This window comes from Ooceraea biroi, chromosome 11, assembly GCF_003672135.1.
Source record: "Ooceraea biroi isolate clonal line C1 chromosome 11, Obir_v5.4, whole genome shotgun sequence".
NCBI classification, from domain to species: domain Eukaryota; kingdom Metazoa; phylum Arthropoda; class Insecta; order Hymenoptera; family Formicidae; genus Ooceraea; species Ooceraea biroi.
Window position 1 is genome coordinate 2,344,078 of NC_039516.1, and position 15,870 is coordinate 2,359,947.

General features: G+C 39.9%; 6 protein-coding genes and 1 long non-coding RNA gene across 11 annotated transcripts; 4 read left to right on the plus strand and 3 right to left on the minus strand.

Moving 5' to 3' along the window:
• Positions 1-100: 100 nt before the first annotated feature.
• Positions 101-2,374, plus strand: LOC105274454 (probable splicing factor, arginine/serine-rich 7). Of its 2 annotated transcripts, none has more exons than XM_011330597.3 (3): positions 101-881; positions 957-1,737; positions 1,885-2,374. In XM_011330597.3, exons 1-3 carry the CDS (start codon positions 560-562, stop codon positions 2,246-2,248), a joined length of 1,467 nt encoding a protein of 488 aa, XP_011328899.1. In that variant the 5' UTR covers positions 101-559; the 3' UTR covers positions 2,249-2,374. The 2 variants fall into 2 exon arrangements, with proteins under 2 accessions (XP_011328899.1, XP_011328898.1); XM_011330596.3 differs by having other exon boundaries at positions 102-881; positions 1,864-2,374.
• Positions 2,286-5,677, minus strand: LOC105274455 (dual oxidase maturation factor 1). The gene is made up of 10 exons (XM_011330599.3): positions 5,145-5,677; positions 4,949-5,006; positions 4,713-4,847; positions 4,522-4,623; positions 4,290-4,443; positions 3,901-4,112; positions 3,424-3,537; positions 3,195-3,304; positions 2,995-3,113; positions 2,286-2,580 (listed from the first exon to the last, which is right to left on the minus strand). The coding sequence occupies exons 1-10, from the start codon at positions 5,304-5,306 to the stop codon at positions 2,457-2,459; spliced, it is 1,290 nt and encodes a 429-aa protein (XP_011328901.1). The 5' UTR covers positions 5,307-5,677; the 3' UTR covers positions 2,286-2,456.
• On the plus strand, positions 3,531-3,882 carry LOC113562892. The gene is made up of 2 exons (XR_003407224.1): positions 3,531-3,630; positions 3,712-3,882. It is a non-coding gene; the product is annotated as an uncharacterized LOC113562892 (long non-coding RNA).
• LOC105274456 (transmembrane protein 208) lies at positions 4,548-7,329 on the plus strand. 4 transcript variants are annotated; one of them, XM_020034570.2, is made up of 6 exons: positions 4,548-4,635; positions 4,720-4,875; positions 6,343-6,495; positions 6,623-6,725; positions 6,839-6,923; positions 7,036-7,329. In XM_020034570.2, the coding sequence occupies exons 2-6, from the start codon at positions 4,860-4,862 to the stop codon at positions 7,168-7,170; spliced, it is 492 nt and encodes a 163-aa protein (XP_019890129.1). In that variant the 5' UTR covers positions 4,548-4,635; positions 4,720-4,859; the 3' UTR covers positions 7,171-7,329. The 4 variants fall into 4 exon arrangements, with proteins under 4 accessions (XP_019890129.1, XP_019890128.1, XP_011328902.1 ...); XM_020034569.2 differs by having other exon boundaries at positions 4,552-4,635; positions 6,589-6,725; XM_011330600.2 differs by lacking the exons at positions 4,548-4,635; positions 4,720-4,875 and adding an exon at positions 5,902-6,003 and having other exon boundaries at positions 6,589-6,725.
• Positions 7,330-7,962: 633 nt separating this feature from the next.
• LOC105274451 (protein abrupt) lies at positions 7,963-10,992 on the minus strand. The gene is made up of 4 exons (XM_011330592.3): positions 10,885-10,992; positions 10,210-10,410; positions 9,541-10,132; positions 7,963-9,451 (listed from the first exon to the last, which is right to left on the minus strand). The coding sequence occupies exons 2-4, from the start codon at positions 10,402-10,404 to the stop codon at positions 9,183-9,185; spliced, it is 1,056 nt and encodes a 351-aa protein (XP_011328894.2). The 5' UTR covers positions 10,405-10,410; positions 10,885-10,992; the 3' UTR covers positions 7,963-9,182.
• A 406-nt stretch (positions 10,993-11,398) lies between these two features.
• LOC105274448 (dynein regulatory complex subunit 3) lies at positions 11,399-14,249 on the plus strand. Its single transcript, XM_026973603.1, has 9 exons — positions 11,399-11,758; positions 11,944-12,227; positions 12,288-12,460; positions 12,547-12,704; positions 12,766-12,958; positions 13,111-13,315; positions 13,407-13,655; positions 13,733-13,809; positions 13,890-14,249. Exons 1-9 carry the CDS (start codon positions 11,581-11,583, stop codon positions 14,032-14,034), a joined length of 1,662 nt encoding a protein of 553 aa, XP_026829404.1. The 5' UTR covers positions 11,399-11,580; the 3' UTR covers positions 14,035-14,249.
• LOC105274449 (enoyl-CoA delta isomerase 1, mitochondrial) lies at positions 14,110-15,658 on the minus strand. Its single transcript, XM_011330586.3, has 5 exons — positions 15,318-15,658; positions 14,957-15,228; positions 14,699-14,877; positions 14,518-14,639; positions 14,110-14,436 (listed from the first exon to the last, which is right to left on the minus strand). The coding sequence occupies exons 1-5, from the start codon at positions 15,418-15,420 to the stop codon at positions 14,270-14,272; spliced, it is 843 nt and encodes a 280-aa protein (XP_011328888.1). The 5' UTR covers positions 15,421-15,658; the 3' UTR covers positions 14,110-14,269.
• Positions 15,659-15,870: the final 212 nt, after the last annotated feature.

The window sequence follows — 15,870 nt, forward strand, 5'->3', positions numbered from 1 at the left end:
TTGATTGTACATACGTATATATTTGATTGAAATAGATTCAGTCAATATATTTCAAAATTCATCTTATTGATATTTTCTCAAATATAATATGTAATAACTTTTTAATAATATTAATAAATTGTTATATATACTGTATAAAAATAATATAGAAATTAGCAATCAAACTATACTAGATTTTCCGCCTGAATGCTGATTGGCTCTCAGTTCGGATCTCGATCCTGATTTGTTAGAGAACGCAGCCAATAGTTAATCGTAAACTTCCGGTGGTTTATTGCCGTACTCCGAAAAATTTGTTCGACATCTTCATAAGCATTTTGTACGACCACGGTCTATAAGACCGTGTGTACGACAAAATAAAATTTTTTGAAGCCAATTATCAAAGAATTCCTTCAAAATCCAGAGGCAAGCAATCAATTATTTCAGTGATAAAAAAAGTTCGGTTGCAATCGCGTTGTATCGACGCGCGTGAATTTCGTCGCGGTGAACATAACCTCTATAACCTCAGTTACGTTTTGTGCGGGTGAAATCGCAGTTATTTATCGGGTCGGCTCGCGGTAGAATGGCGGTCGGCTCGACAAAAGTCGTCCAAGTGACGAATATAGCGCCGCAGGCTACCAAGGACCAGATGCAGACGCTGTTCGGGTACCTGGGCAAAATTGAAGACATCAGGTTGTATCCAACGATCAGAGACGTCGCTGTACCGGTGCAGTCACGCATATGCTACATCAAGTTTCACGACCAAGGTTGCGTTGCGGTGGCACAGCACATGACCAACACTGTTTTCATCGACCGCGCATTGATCGTGATCCCTTATCAGAACGGTGACATTCCGGACGAGCAGCGTGCTCTGGAGCTCACTAACAATGGCACGGTTGTGCCAGGTAAGTATGAGTCACGTAGCTGTCATTCGTTCATTCGAAAAATTTCTGATTCTAATTCTGAAATCCCCCTTTCAGGTCTCTATCCATCGGAACCGAAACTGCCACCAAATGTGGTGAATGCCATTGAAGGCATCCCACCGAATCATGTCATCACCACAATGGATCCTAAACTAGAAGCCAACGGCTTGCCGTCCTATCCGCATCTGCCGGGCCATCTGGACAGCAGACGAATCGAGGAGATCCGGCGGACACTCGTGATAGCGAACTTGGACGTATCAGTGAGCCCTGAGCAGCTGATGGACTTCTTCAGCAACAACAACGTGGAGATCAAGTACCTGCGTACATGCAGCAGGGACTCGGATGGCGAGCACTATGCACTGGTAGAGCTGTCGGAACAGGCCTTGGTAATTGCGGCGCTGTTGCTGAACGGCAAGTCACTGGCGGAGAGAGCGATCAAGATCTACCACTCGACACAGGCGATTGCCAAGCCAGAAGCGAAGAGCAACGAGGCCGCGCAGAAGGAGATCGAGGAGGCAATGTCGCGGGTAAAGGAAGCGCATAATCTCATCTCGGCAGCGATCGACCCTATGATCGGTATGTTGTCGAAGGATAAGCGCAGTAGAAGCGGCTCACGCAGCCGCAAGTCACGTTCCCGTTCACGCGGCCGCTCGAGGCGCTCGAGGTCGCGCAAACGCTCGCGCTCGCGCCACCGTCGCTCACGCTCCCGTCACCGGCGCCGATCGCGTTCGCGCTCCAAGAGCTCGAGATCAAAGGATCGCCGACGCAACTCGCCATCACGACGACGCAGCAACTCGCGTAGCCGTCATCGTTCGCGCAGCAGATCGCGCCGATCAAGGTACAATTAAACGATATTCTATCTTTTCTTCTCAATATATACATATATTGTTCTGCGCTTGTGTTGCGCAAGTTTAGTACAGTTATAGTAATCTTTTGTATATACGATTGATAAATTTTTCTAAAGATCACGCCGATCACCCTCCAGATCGAAAGAACGTAAGAAGCGATCTCCACGCCGCCGCAGCCGTTCACACTCGCGCAGCAAGCGCTCGAAATCCAGATCCAGACGGTCTCGCTCGAAATCGAAATCCAAATCGTCCAAGAGCAAGTATTCGGACAAGTCCAAGGACAAGGATCGGGAGGGACGCAGCAAGGATAAGTCCGACAACGGCAAGAGGAGCGACAGTGACCGGGAGAGGCCCGAGAAGGAGAGCAAAAGTGAGAAGAAGTCGAGCAAGGAGAGCAAGAGATCCAGCGACAAGTCCGAGTCGAAACAGTCCGAGGACAAGGGCAGATCCGCATCGGAGAGTAACGACAGCAAAGAGAAGACGACGGAATCGGAAGCTTAGGCGAATACTCTACTACTTGACATTGTCGTCCCGTTTGCGTTTCCATCATTTCGTTTATTTCGAAAAACTCATCATTTATCCTCGTTATGTATTTATACGCTAACAGAAATACATGGATACATGGCATTTACATGGAGCTTCCTTTGAGATGACGATCTGTTCTGATGTTGGACAGCCGGAGGTTTGGAACTGAACTGTCAGTTGATTCTTAGGGACCGACTTTTCCTCTCTTCTTCATTGGAATGGGCGGTGGTTGCAATCGAGGTTGGAATTCAACCTCATCGTGCACTTCCGGCATCCCGGCCGGAGCGTTCATCCCGGAAGTGGATGGTCTTCAAGAAGCGGACGCATAATTTGCTTTGATATTTAATGATACGATATGATTGTGACGCGTGCAGTCTTCATGATAAAAGCTGTAGCAACTTTTTTATTCTATCTCATTTACTTTAATTTTATTTTGATAATGATAACAATTATGAGGATGCAATTAATTTTAGTAGCCAATTATATTCGAATTATAAAAATTCGATTTACGTATAATTATTAACATAATCATAATTAACACCGTGTTTTAAATGTTATATATATATAACATTTAATTTATATTTGTTCAAGTAATTGATGAAAAAAACGAGGAAGTGATTAATTGCACGAAAGAAATGTATTTCCTTGAAGAATATAATCTGTGAATTATCTTTTTCAAACTGTGAATTAGGTGTTCTTAAAATAAGCAAAAACATACGTACTCTGGTATATTGTTTTCATAAATAACTCGCTCATCCTGAGGGATTTCCATTTTTGCTTGCGGGCGGAAGAGTGATTTCTGTGCGTTTTGTATCGTCGATCGTCTTTTCATTACCATTTGCTAGTTTTATTTCGATAAATTAATTATTCGTTTGTCTTGCAGATTTAAATACGGAACGTTTATTTTAGCGTTAACTCTTACCATCTTCGTGTTTGTGTTTTCCGAGGAAGTAGACACGGGAACCATTTCCATCGAGTCGATCGCAGGACGCGAATCATTGTTACGTCGTATGTCATCCACTTGACAGCTTTCTGCCAATTAAAACGGATATTGCTTTAGTTTTAATTCTTTTAACAGGCGGTCAAGAAGTAAAGTAAACTTCTGAGAGATCTTATAGAAGCTATTGAATCACAGTTATTAGGATGCTTACGATATACATCATCGTACTCGGCGAGAGGATCTATTCCCAAGAACGTGGACAGCGTATTAGGATAACGCAAATCCATGTATATCATTAGAATTGCCAAAAACAGACAAAGCAGACCTGGAAAGGAAAAAGTAGATGACACGAATGCCATATGTGTATTATGAAAGAACGTAAAAAATTCGTGTAAAAAATAACATGCTAATTTGATGAGTAAGAATAAGCGAATAAATGGCAGCAAATTTATCACTGTTAATATTAATTATTAATTTCAATAATTTTCAAATATTACAGGGAATTCCAAAAATTTTACTATTGGAAGAAAAAGGAGCTGTAAGAAGTCTTGAGATTCTAAAGATGAAAAATTTGGGAATGTAAAAATTCTAGAGTCGAAATCCGAAAGTCAGGTGCAAGTCTAAAGCCTGCGGATTAAACATGTTGAACAAGACTGAGGATTCGTCGATCGAAGAATTAATCAATCACCGCATCCGAAAGTCATCCAGAAGTGTAAGCCAAACGCCATCCGAATGGTTCCATGCTCGAAAGGAATCGCGAGCGGAGTTGGATTGTGCACGAGGACCCACACGATGCAAGTTAGCAGCTGCAGACAACCGATTACCCCGGTTAAGTAGGCCGTGTACCGGATCACAGACTGCAGAAATATGTTAGCTAGTAACCAGCAGGCGAAGGCTGTCCTAAAATTTAAAGGTTTCACATTTGAACTTTTTCATAAAAGATTCAAGATAAATTAACGAGCGAGATTTATCGTTTTTCTTTTTTAACTGATTTTGATTCATAGACATCACATTACTAATCATCTTCTGTATCTATAATATATGTTATATATTATACATATTTTCTTTTATACTGACCACAATAAGATGTGGCAATACCATCCGGCGGTTCGATAAAACCTTCCGTATCGAATACCTTCGCCGTCAATAACGAAATATTCAGCGATCCACAAGATGGGAATCGGCAAGCCTCTTCTTTGGCCTTCGCGGAAAGTTCTTTGCAGTAATCCAGCTGTAGAAATTTATCTATTCTTTAACTGATTTTATTTTAATTGTAGATTATCAATTCACAGCAATGCAAATTCCATACCATAGGGTCCGAAACCGATTCTGCCTTGGTCCCACGTCCAAGGAAATCTTTCGTTGTAATTGATCGTTTCCTTTGCGAGCGGCGTGCCTTCTTCGGGTTTGGCTTCCGGTTAAAGTAATTCCAATTAAGTTTCATTTAACAAGGTGTGCGATATATCGATCGTCATTTTAATTCGTTTTCATGAATTATACCTTTCAGCGTGATGTTCACCGATCTCAATCCTATCTTGACTGCCATTTCGGCCTCGATCTCCTGACCCTCGCCAGCCCGATAGGGTGTTTTGCTCTTCGTGCAACCGTATTCCCATTCCTGCCCAAAGTTCTCTACTGCAAATTTTAATGTTCGATGTACCAGGTGAATTTACATGTTCGATTTTGCGCACATTACGTAACAAACTTGAAACAAAATTCTATTTTGCGATACTCACTTATCAACAAGCATCCAATGACGATACTGAAGCCGATCTTTATGGCCACGTTGATACTCTACACAGTATCAAGGAATTATTTAATAAGTATGTGATTTAAATTTAAATTCAGTATAATTTAATATTTTTTGATACAAAATATGTAAAAGACTTAATTATATATACGTAAAGAAAAATTTTGTTTCACTGCACTTACTTTTCTCTTTCGGTAACTCGGTATAATACTGACAAAAGCGATCGCAATTATTACAAAGATTGTGATAAATATGACCTCAGTCACGTCCACCGTCACTGGGGTATGGTGCGCGGAGTATATCGAGGGGAAGCCCTCTGATCGTCCAGATTCAAATATACCCATTCTTGTTTAGAGTATAAATAAATTTACTGTTTACGTGAAAAATTATTTAACGATATTTCTACGTAATTCGGCAAATTGGTACTCTCGTAAAAACCCATCGGCACGTTCTGCCTTTATCTAAATTCCTTTTCCGGTTATTCTTATACTTACTGTTGCTGATGACTAAAACCTCGGTTTTCTTATCATTAATTATTTCCGCATAGTGTGTAATGATATTACATCATCATACAAATGAACATATATTTTAAATGTATATAAATGTCTAAAGAACTTTAACAATTCTATAACTTTTTGATAAATTCTGAGAAATTTAGAAATTTTATTCATCTGCGTTTATTATATTCATATTAATACTTATTATAAGTAAATTATACAGATTATTAATAACTCTAAAGGTAGATATAAAATCATATAAAAACGCTACAAACATGTTTTATTGTTTTGCGTACTTTATATTTGTTTTATAATTTACAGATTTGAGCGTGCATAACGCATGTTCTTGCTCCTCAGTATATAATAGTAGAATCCTTATATTTTTTTATTACAATTATTTGAATTTATCATCTTTCGCGCGCTATTACTGCTGCCCCCTGCAACGCGAGTATGCCTCATGAACTCGAGTTACAAATATCTAATATATTCACAGTTCATGAATTACTCACGTGTACGCAACATAGCGGGACGTCAGGTTGATCAGGTTAACCGCTTGTCACCAGTCATCGCCCGTTATCAGTTTTAATGCCGTTTATTCAAAGTTAGAGTAACATTTTTATCAGGAGAATCAAAATGACAGTGAGTCTCGTATCGATCCCTCGTATCTTGCGTTCCTCTCGCAACAAATAATTTATTCGCAATTAACCAGTATTGCCATAAGGAGCGTTTTAATTATCGTCCGTTCTGCTATCGCCACTTAAAAATCACGCGAGATATTTTTGCGCGCGTTATCAGCTTACGATCTGTAAACTGTAGAAATAAGTTGGTTTTTTGCATTCGGTTGCGTTGAATCCGAGTCGTGATCTTTGACATTTCTGTGCAGACGAAGAAGGGCAAGACACTGACGAAAGGAGCGAAGCAGATCAAGGAGGAGAATGCGTCCACCCTGAGTTTCTACACGAATATGGCCTTAGGCGCGACAGGGATCTACTTTGTCGCGATGATGGTGCTGTTCGAGTTCACGATGTTGACGATAGTAAGTCGCACATCAGTCCTCTGGATCTGAACTGGCACATGGTCGTGTAGCGTACGAGTTACCTTAACAGCACGTGTTGCGTTATCGTTACAGACTCTAACGGCATTTTCTGCAATTGTATATACAGGAAGCGTTCAGTTCATGTCGTACATGGCTCGCGCCACGTACTCGGAATCCGGCCAGCTCCTGGATTCTGGCGTCGATCTCAATATGGAAGGTGGCATAGCGGAGTAAGTAGCTGCAGTGCAGTGTACAGTCTTTCCGCTATTGTATTATTTTTTTCTCCGGTAATCTCCTTTGCCGATGTTATTATACGATGTTAATGTTTTGTCGTTCTGTTTAGACATGTCAAAGATTTAATCATACTGACGTCAGGAGTACAAATCTTGTCTCTGATTTCAAATTACTTCTGGCTGCTGTGGCTCTTGGTAAGTATATGCAGAAAGTCATTCGCGCATCATTCTTTTTTTGTGATTTATAATTAAACATGAGAGTAATATCTGTAAAAGAGTTCTTGCTTAATCATGGAAATTTCAATAGGTGCCACTGAGAGGAGGCTGGATGCTGTGGAAGCAGATCTTGGCTCCATGGTTCTTCGCCCAGCCTGAGGAGCAACCCGAAATCAGCGAAAAGAAGCAGCGAAAGTTGGAGAAGAAGATGGCAAGGCGACACTAACGCAGTTCTCGGACGTTTCTCCAGTGCAATATACAAAAATTCCGTTATACAATACAATACAATTTATCTAATCCAAGGATGGGGAACAAGCTCGAGAAGCATACCGGGAAGGGAAAGAACATTAAAACAGGTCCTCCCTCACTATTAAAAATCGAGAATTGCAGGGAGAAATGCGACTGCATTTATGACAGCAATTAATCAATCGGTAGGCCGCCTCGACATTACGATCGAGGCTAGGAAAATTGGGAAATTCTTGATAATCTTTGTAGATCTCTAAATTCTGTGTAAGCCAAAGGTAATTTTGAGTAATCGAAAGATCAAGCGCGACAAATGTGTCAACATAGTTGCTTGCAGTCGTTTTCAGTCGTTCAGAACTCTTAGCGTTATTGTTGCCTTTGGCTCGTACAGAGATAAAACTGTAAGCGTCTCAGTGTTCATCTCTCTCTATTCATCTGTCTTCGTTAGCTACAATGCTAACGTAGATGGTCCACGTTTTTATAATTAAATAGTGATAACGTTGCGATAACGCGCTCCGTTTTATAAAGTTCTTCCATTGTGCGCGAAAACGTGAAAAAATGTAATAAAATGGTGAACAGGTGCCTTTATGGAAACAGAGAAAACGACGGTCAAAACGCGCATTTAACGAAAGCGAACGCAGATATATAACACTTCTCTTGTATATTCGAAAGTTTAATCGCTCTTCTTCTAGTGAAAGTGGATTTTAACTCGATCCGTATCTCTAATTAAGAAGGTATGTCAGTTGCATTATTATTATTATTATTCTCGATGATATCACGTAAATAAATTATGCTATTTATTAAATTCTGGAACATCAATGCATCTCACAATTGCGCTAAAATCCATAATATACTGTATATCTTATAACATCTTTATATGGGAATGCTCGCTGGGAATGCTTACGAGAGTTAACAATATTCCGATTAACTTTGTACAGGTATTTAGCATTATGGCATTTATATTAACCGTTAAGACTTCTTTATACATTGGTCGCGGAATGTATTTGTATAATGTAAGATAAATCCCGTTTCTCTTTCTAAAATTAGGCCAACGTTGTTCGTATCTCGCGTACAACGTTTGTACTAGACTTTAAACTCGCTCTCTTAATTCACAGCTTTCGTTTTGGCTTTCATGTGTGCACGACTCTGTTCAGTGAAATTCATTTATAAATTGAAAAGTATGTCATTTAAATTGGATCATGACTCTTACAGTATTTATACTAAGTAATTTGTTAAATACTTTCTTGGAAGTTTTAAGAGCACAGCAGAAAGGCAGGAAGATAACGAAAGCAGTTTGCTTGTTTTAAATATAAAATTGGAAGATTACGATATTAAAAAAGAAATTTAAAACTCATGACTCGAAATATAATCTATATTTAATGTTATGATCCAGCAAGAAACCTTTAACCGGGATATCCTACAAATTTAAAACAAATATGCCTTAATATAATTATATTGAGGTAAGATACGAAATTAATTATAGACTTAAAATGTATTCTCTAAATTAACTAAAATGGAATGTAAATATGTAAAAAAGTCCTCTTAAAATGATTTACACGCTTTAGGAATGTAACAGCGACATAACGTCATGATGGGACACGTCTCGGAATGTTCTCCTTAAAAACAAATTCAGTTATATTTGGATCTCACTGAACAGCAGCGTACAGAACCGCCAGGTTCTAGAATCCAGTCCGCCGAGGAAATAAACTGGCCAGATCCTAAAACTTTGCCGGTAATATTTACACAATTTGTAACTGGAATAGTCAATATCGCTTTTCGATAGAACCGTATAAAAAAATCCGCGATCACGGTAGATCAATTGTACGCTCGAATATATTTAATATAGCCTAGAGTGTCGCCGGTTTTCAGACATCAGGGAAGTGCACGCCACTTCTGGAAGATTTTCTTATCTCTCGACTTGCATATCGCCTGTTCCAGTTGTCGAATTCGATACGGACGCACAGATCATCCAGAACATACGACATCCCGATTTCTTTAGACACTATCCGTGTCCAGGCCCTTTTTCTTTCTGTAATCGTACTCCGATTGATAACCCGGTAGATGATTGTGTTCGCGTACTCCAGTGGGCATGAACCTCTCGGCGATCACCGAGCATTTACCCCGGCAACCACGGTGCTGCTCCGCGCAACGGTAATGCGACCTGTTCAGCACCTCGGAACGGGAGGTCAAGTTGTACACGTATCCCTCGTGGACCAGCTGCGGTCTGCCTCTCGCGGAGAGCCTGTAAGTTACTGGTTCCACGGCTGAAAATAAATATCGCATTTTTTACTTTATCTATGCAATTTTGCAAGAGATTACGTTCTAATTAATAATTAGAAATTATTGTATGTACCTTCTGACTGCGTTGTAAATTTCCTCGCAATGGATTCGTCAGGTAACTCGATTATTTCTTCGCTATCGTTCATAGCATCGTTACTCTCGCCGTCGTGGGTAACATTTTTGCTACTCGCGGAGTCGTTCGCGTATCTCTCGTCGTCGTCGTCGTCGTCGTCTAACACAAGATTGATATTGTCCACGCTGTTAACGTTCGCTATCCTTTTAGATTCCTTGACCGATCCGCTGTCACCCTCGACTGCGTGCACCTTTCTCTTTTTGGCGCTTCTCTTGATCCTGTTCCTGTGAGAGTGCACGGATTCGTCCGAGCTCTTGTTCTTGCTACCCTGCTCACTCGCGGCGTCCAACAAGGTGGCAGTGTCCTCGAGATCACCCTGTGCATCCGACACGTAATCGTTTAACAGCGGTATGATCTGCCCCTCGCCGCCTTCCAGCCCCTTTATTTGCAACATCTGTGCCACTTTCAGGAAAGTAGGTAAGTCCTCCTGCCTCACGTTTACCTCCCCTTGATACATAAACTTTAACAAAGCTAAAAGCTCCTCGTACTTCACATCCTTTAGTATTATCACTGGATGCTGAGTAGGATGCTCCTGTAGAACAACCCTAAGCTTTTACTTAAGCACATTTATCAGGGGAATAATAGTAACAATTAAAATAGCTAAAGTACCTTGAATATATTCTTGAAGTAAGGGCTACATACAGAAAGGACTAGTTTGTGGGCGACCAATAATTTACCCTCTACAGCAAGCGTCACATCGACCAAATCATGCTGGCTCAAGTGAGAAAGAAAACCGGAAGTCAGATTGTCCGAAAAGTTATTCCACTTCAAGGAAAATTCTTTCGATGCCAATGCAGCAGTCATGTTTGCCTACAGGGAAATAATCGATTACTGATCGGAATCAGAATCTTTTGATCAATTAAATATCTTTTATAATCTATGCGTATGTGAGTTCATAAAATAACATGTGTGTGTCTGACTTGAGAAAAGTAAAAAAATCCCGCTGTAGAACACTCACACACAAAGTTTTTAACGGAGATTGTCAGTTTGCAATTATGTAATCGTAATTTAATACACGAATAATAATATTTTTGCAATAAGCAGTAGCTTAAGTAATACATTTATTTAGCGACAGAAAGATGTATTGATATCTTCATTCGATTATTACTTAATTATGCAAAAATGCTTCAACATGATCGTCTCGAGAATGTTATCGTAAATTGAAACGTTTTGAAATGTAGACGATCGTTTATATATCATTTGGATTTTTTAACCAGGCGACGTCGCAATGACAATGCTTGCGTTATCAGCACCCGCGTTATTATTAATAATAAAATTCGTTACCTTTTTTATTACAAGAACGTGATCCGTGCTGTGTAACTGGGACGCGCCTATTTACGGTAGTTGTCAAACATTTCTGCCATGGAAAAAAAGACAATAGTGATGCGGCTGCCACCGTGCGTGGGTTTCCTATACCTCCAATCGCTACACACCACGCACACATTGACATGAAATGACATTTGTCAATCTCCATCATTGGCTAAAAATTGTAGAGTTCGTACACTCAAACCTGTCTCATCACTCGAAGGCAGGCACATTCGGAATATATTCGCGAAGCATCGCGTCTAGATACTCGTGCATCTTGTTTCTCTTACTCGATGATCGATATTCATATAATTTAGAACTACGCGTGACGATTTGATATTTGTAAGCGCTCGGTGCGCGTGAAAACTAAACATGACATTAAGAAATAACCGTAACAGATACATAATACTGGATCAATTAATAAAAACAAAGTTGGAGTTTTAAATCAACAGTCACGGTGCGTGAACATCAAGAATGAGAACGGAATGAAGAACGAGTTCGATATATCGAGAGAGCTCGATTATCTATCGAACTATCTATCGGTCGCGCGGGCAACGCGACGGATTCCAAACAGACCGTGCACTCGCGTGACTACGAGGACTCGACACCTGAGATTTCTCAAATTTGCACATTTATATCGTCAAATTGCAAACTGAAAAATAAGTTCTCGATAAAATGTACAAAGTGGAGGCAGCCAGCGCGCTGTGCGAAGTTGCGGAGCCAGGCGTGATAACTGGAAACATACTTATTTCCTTGGCGATCGAGCAGGGACCGAAGAACGAGGCTGGCAAATTGTTTCTCAAAGACGGGATCGAGTTGAACAAAATGAAGGAGATACGCATCGAGTTTCTCAGTAGGCTCGCATTAAGAATCCGTACAGTAGCGACGTAAATTGTTTATTTTATATATTTTTTTATTATATTTATTACATTATATTGTTTTTATTATTTTATTATATTATAATTATTATATTATATAATATATTATATAATTTTTATTATATAAATAATTCCAATATCTAAATACATTGCTTTGCAGATATCCTGAACATCGATTACTTGTGGCTGTTGAAAAATCTAGTCAAACTGTCATTGTCCCACAATGTCATTGAGGTAATCGAGAATCTCGACGAGCTTGTACACCTGAAGGAGCTGGATCTCTCGTTCAATCGCATCAAAGTCATGGAAAACCTGAATCACTTGGATCAACTAGAAATTCTGCTTTTGTACAGTAACGAAATCTCGATTGTACAAGGCATAGATAACTTGAAGAAGCTCACTATTCTCAATATTGGTAAAAATAAGATTGCGGACTGGAAACATGTACGTGTGATTGATTGATCGATCTATTACTTCGTTATCAATGACGTTTAATTATTGCAGGTCATGTACCTGCGCGACTTCAAATTGCTGCGAAGTTTAAATGCGTGTGACAATCCCTGCGCTGAAATGGATGGATACTTGGATTATTTAATCGCATTCGTGCCGCAACTGGTTTATTATCAGTATAGAATGATATCGGAAGACGCACGTCAATCTGCCATCAACAAGCATTAGTAATTTTATGAATTTCAAGATTGCATAAAAGAGAAAAGTGAAAGGCACTTTAATATTTTGAGTAATAATGCTATTATTTTTACAGTCGTGTAATTACTAATCTTGAAGAAAACGAAGCAAAACTACAAGCGGAATTAAAATCGCAACAAGAACTGGAAGACAAAATTGCGTTACTGTCTGTTTCGTACGTAGAATACCTTGACGAAGACTGCCTTTTTCAACAAATGTTTTCTCTCGACAAAGGTAAATTTATGTCTCATCTCTTATTGCCAGTCACGCGTGTTAATTTATCTAAATGCATTAGATGGTAGGACGTTATCTCTGATAAACGAAGATACGCAGAACGCGTTTGCGCAGTATCGAAAGTCCTTCTCTGCGATATGCAATGAATTATTCGAACTAGGATTACAGGAGCATAGGAAAAGAGCGGAAGAAGTACGATTGTTCGAGGTTGCCGTTAATGAAGGCAAGGAAAGCACGCAGAGTGAAGCGAGAAAGTAAAGATAAAATATTGATAAAAATTTATTAAAAGGAATACTTTGTAATAATTCTTTCAAAGTTGCGATTATTTAACTGCAATGAAATATATATTTCAATTAATAGCGCGTAACAATTACATTTAGCATGTAATTTCGTTCAATTGTGCAAGGATCATAGACGAGGTGCTTGAAAAAAAAGCCGAAATATTCGCGAACATAAAAAAAGTGATGGAAGCTCTGGTGGAGGAGGAAGCTGAGGCAACTGATGACAAGGCTATGAAAGTGAGAGGATTACTTGATGAATTTAACGAGTTACTGTCCAAGGCACAAACCCAGTTGATGTCGAAGGAAGTTGTACTACACGATCAGCTGGAAGTGCGTATGGATGTGTTAATCCGGAAATGTTTACCGTAACGTAATTATCTGATAATTAAATTTAGAAGAACGATTCGATTTTTTGGAAAAGGACATAAATGAAGTCTTCGGATCTAATATGACGGATATGGTGGGCTCGTTCCTAGAAAATGCGCGGATATACTTCTCCAACTTGCGAAACGCGGAGGCTGAGTATAACGATCGCGTAAATGAATCGGTTTCGTCTTATCTAAGCGGTTTTGGGGACGAAGAGAGCGTACCGGCGCATCTTGCAGATCTCTGCGGGGACAAGGATACTTTGGCTACCACTCTCGCCGCGTCGCATGATGTACATTTGCAAGTAGGCAGTGAACATTTGGAAAGATGAGTAAAAACTGTTCAAAACGAGTAAAGTAAGCGGCAAAGCGGTGATTTTAGGTGATAAACGATCGAGAGGAACGCATGATGAATCGGCTCAATGATTGGCTGAGAGAATATACTGATCAATTAATCGTGTAAGTATTATTTGAATATTTAATGATGATATAACGACGTACAAAATAAGTAGTTAATTTTTTCGATATTTTCGTTATAGAGATGAAAACAAGAGGAATCGTCAACAGATACTGGAAATATCGCATTTCTTTGGATTTCAACGACAGGAATTAAGTACGGTGGGTTTGCCGCAACCGGTAGAGTTGACGGACGTAGATCTGGATATGGATAATCTAAATGATTAAAAGTTAACGATTAACATGCCACGATGTTTTTCTTTTTGGAAGAAAACTCGAGAAATAAACGCACGTGAGTTTTACATTTTACGTATATCGCATTTATTGGCTATTAAAAAATATATATATATATTCTAATATACACAGAAAACCTCTTATATAAAACTCTTATAAAAGTTTATCAAAGCTGATTTATAAAAATCACAATTTTACAAATACAAAAATACAATCATCATCGCCGTAACTATTGTTGCTTTTGCTTCAGGTGTTCGATGTAGAATTTAAGCCCAGCTTGTACCTTTGGTAATTGTATGTAAGTCAAGAATTTATTAACATCAGCTTCTTGATTTTCTTTCATCCATTGAATCAAGTCGTTTCGCACCTCTAACTTGGTCGCGCCCCTTCCGTTGGCTTTATCAACAACAGAATATACGATTAGTATGCGAGCATACCGAAACCCCGTCGCGAAACGTGATACCACGACAGTCTTACCTGGTATATTCTTAAAAGACAGTATGTAATTCTTGCACTTCTCAATCGCGTCGGCTTTATCCTTGGCGAGCTCATCCACGAGTCCCATTTGCAATGCTGCTTCAGGTTTAAACATCGCTCCCCTGAAACGTGAGAGTCACGTCGTACGATGTCTCATCTCGATTAAATCAATTCTACGTACTTTAAGAGTGCTTTCTCGGCCTGTCGATAGCCCAACACCAAGATGTAAACCTCCATAAGCCATTTAGGAGCGACAATGCCCAACTGTGTCTCGTTCAGCCCTATAGTGTGCTTTCCTTCCACGAAGACCCTGTACTCCGTAGACATCGCCAGCATGCAACCTCCGGCAGGACTAGAGCCCTGCATGAAACGGGAAAGCAATATCTTTATTATATTGTGTCACGCGCAGATGCATAGTAACACTTGGAAGAATTGCTACATTGATGGCAGCAGCGACTGGAATCTGCAGAGTGTAAAGAGCCAACCAGGCGTCCTGAAAGGCACGCCAGAAGGTGGTGAGCCTCTTCACGTCGGAATTGTACATTTCCATAATGTCTAATCCTGCTGAGAATACAGTCGGCAACGATGACGTCAGTATAATGCCCTTGCTGCGATTCTCTTGAGACTGCAGCAGAGATGTTTTCAGTGCACCTAGCAGCTCTGTGTTCAGGCTGTTGACAGGTGCTCGTGCCATAGATATAATGTCGATCCCTGTTGGATCATTGGGTCGTAAGACTCAAAATTCAGGGGGTAGGTTGTGTATTAGGAATGCTAGTCTGTGAAGATAACACCGCTGTTACCTGTATCGTTGTCACGCGTAGTTTCGACCAATTTCGAGCCTGTGGCGTAACATCTCCTGAAATACACCTGTCCTCCAGCGATCAGGGTCTTCAGTATAGTCATGTTGGCAGATGGAGCGTATTTCAGTCTTGCTCGCAAATGGAAGAATGGATAGAAAAAGAACTTGTAACAAGTCTGTATTACAACGAATATATTAGAGATAACGACAATATGCTGATGACTGAATTAATGGTAAACAGATATAATTATCTGCTTCACTTCTGTGTAAATAGTTAGTAATCTTGGAAAATCTTCAGAGCAGTTCAAGTCCGTACAGTTAATTAGACATAAACATGTAGTAGTGTCACAATCTTGGAAGCAGCAAACACCGATGGACCGATTGACCAAAGTTCATTTTCATATACGATATCTTTCAGGGATGGCGCTAGAGCACGCAGTGCCTCCCTGATATGCATATACTGTATTCTTGTTGCAACATACGTGATAGCTATAAATTAATATCGGCACAAAAGTTTAATATAAGCGACATAAGTTTTTCCAATATCAATTAGG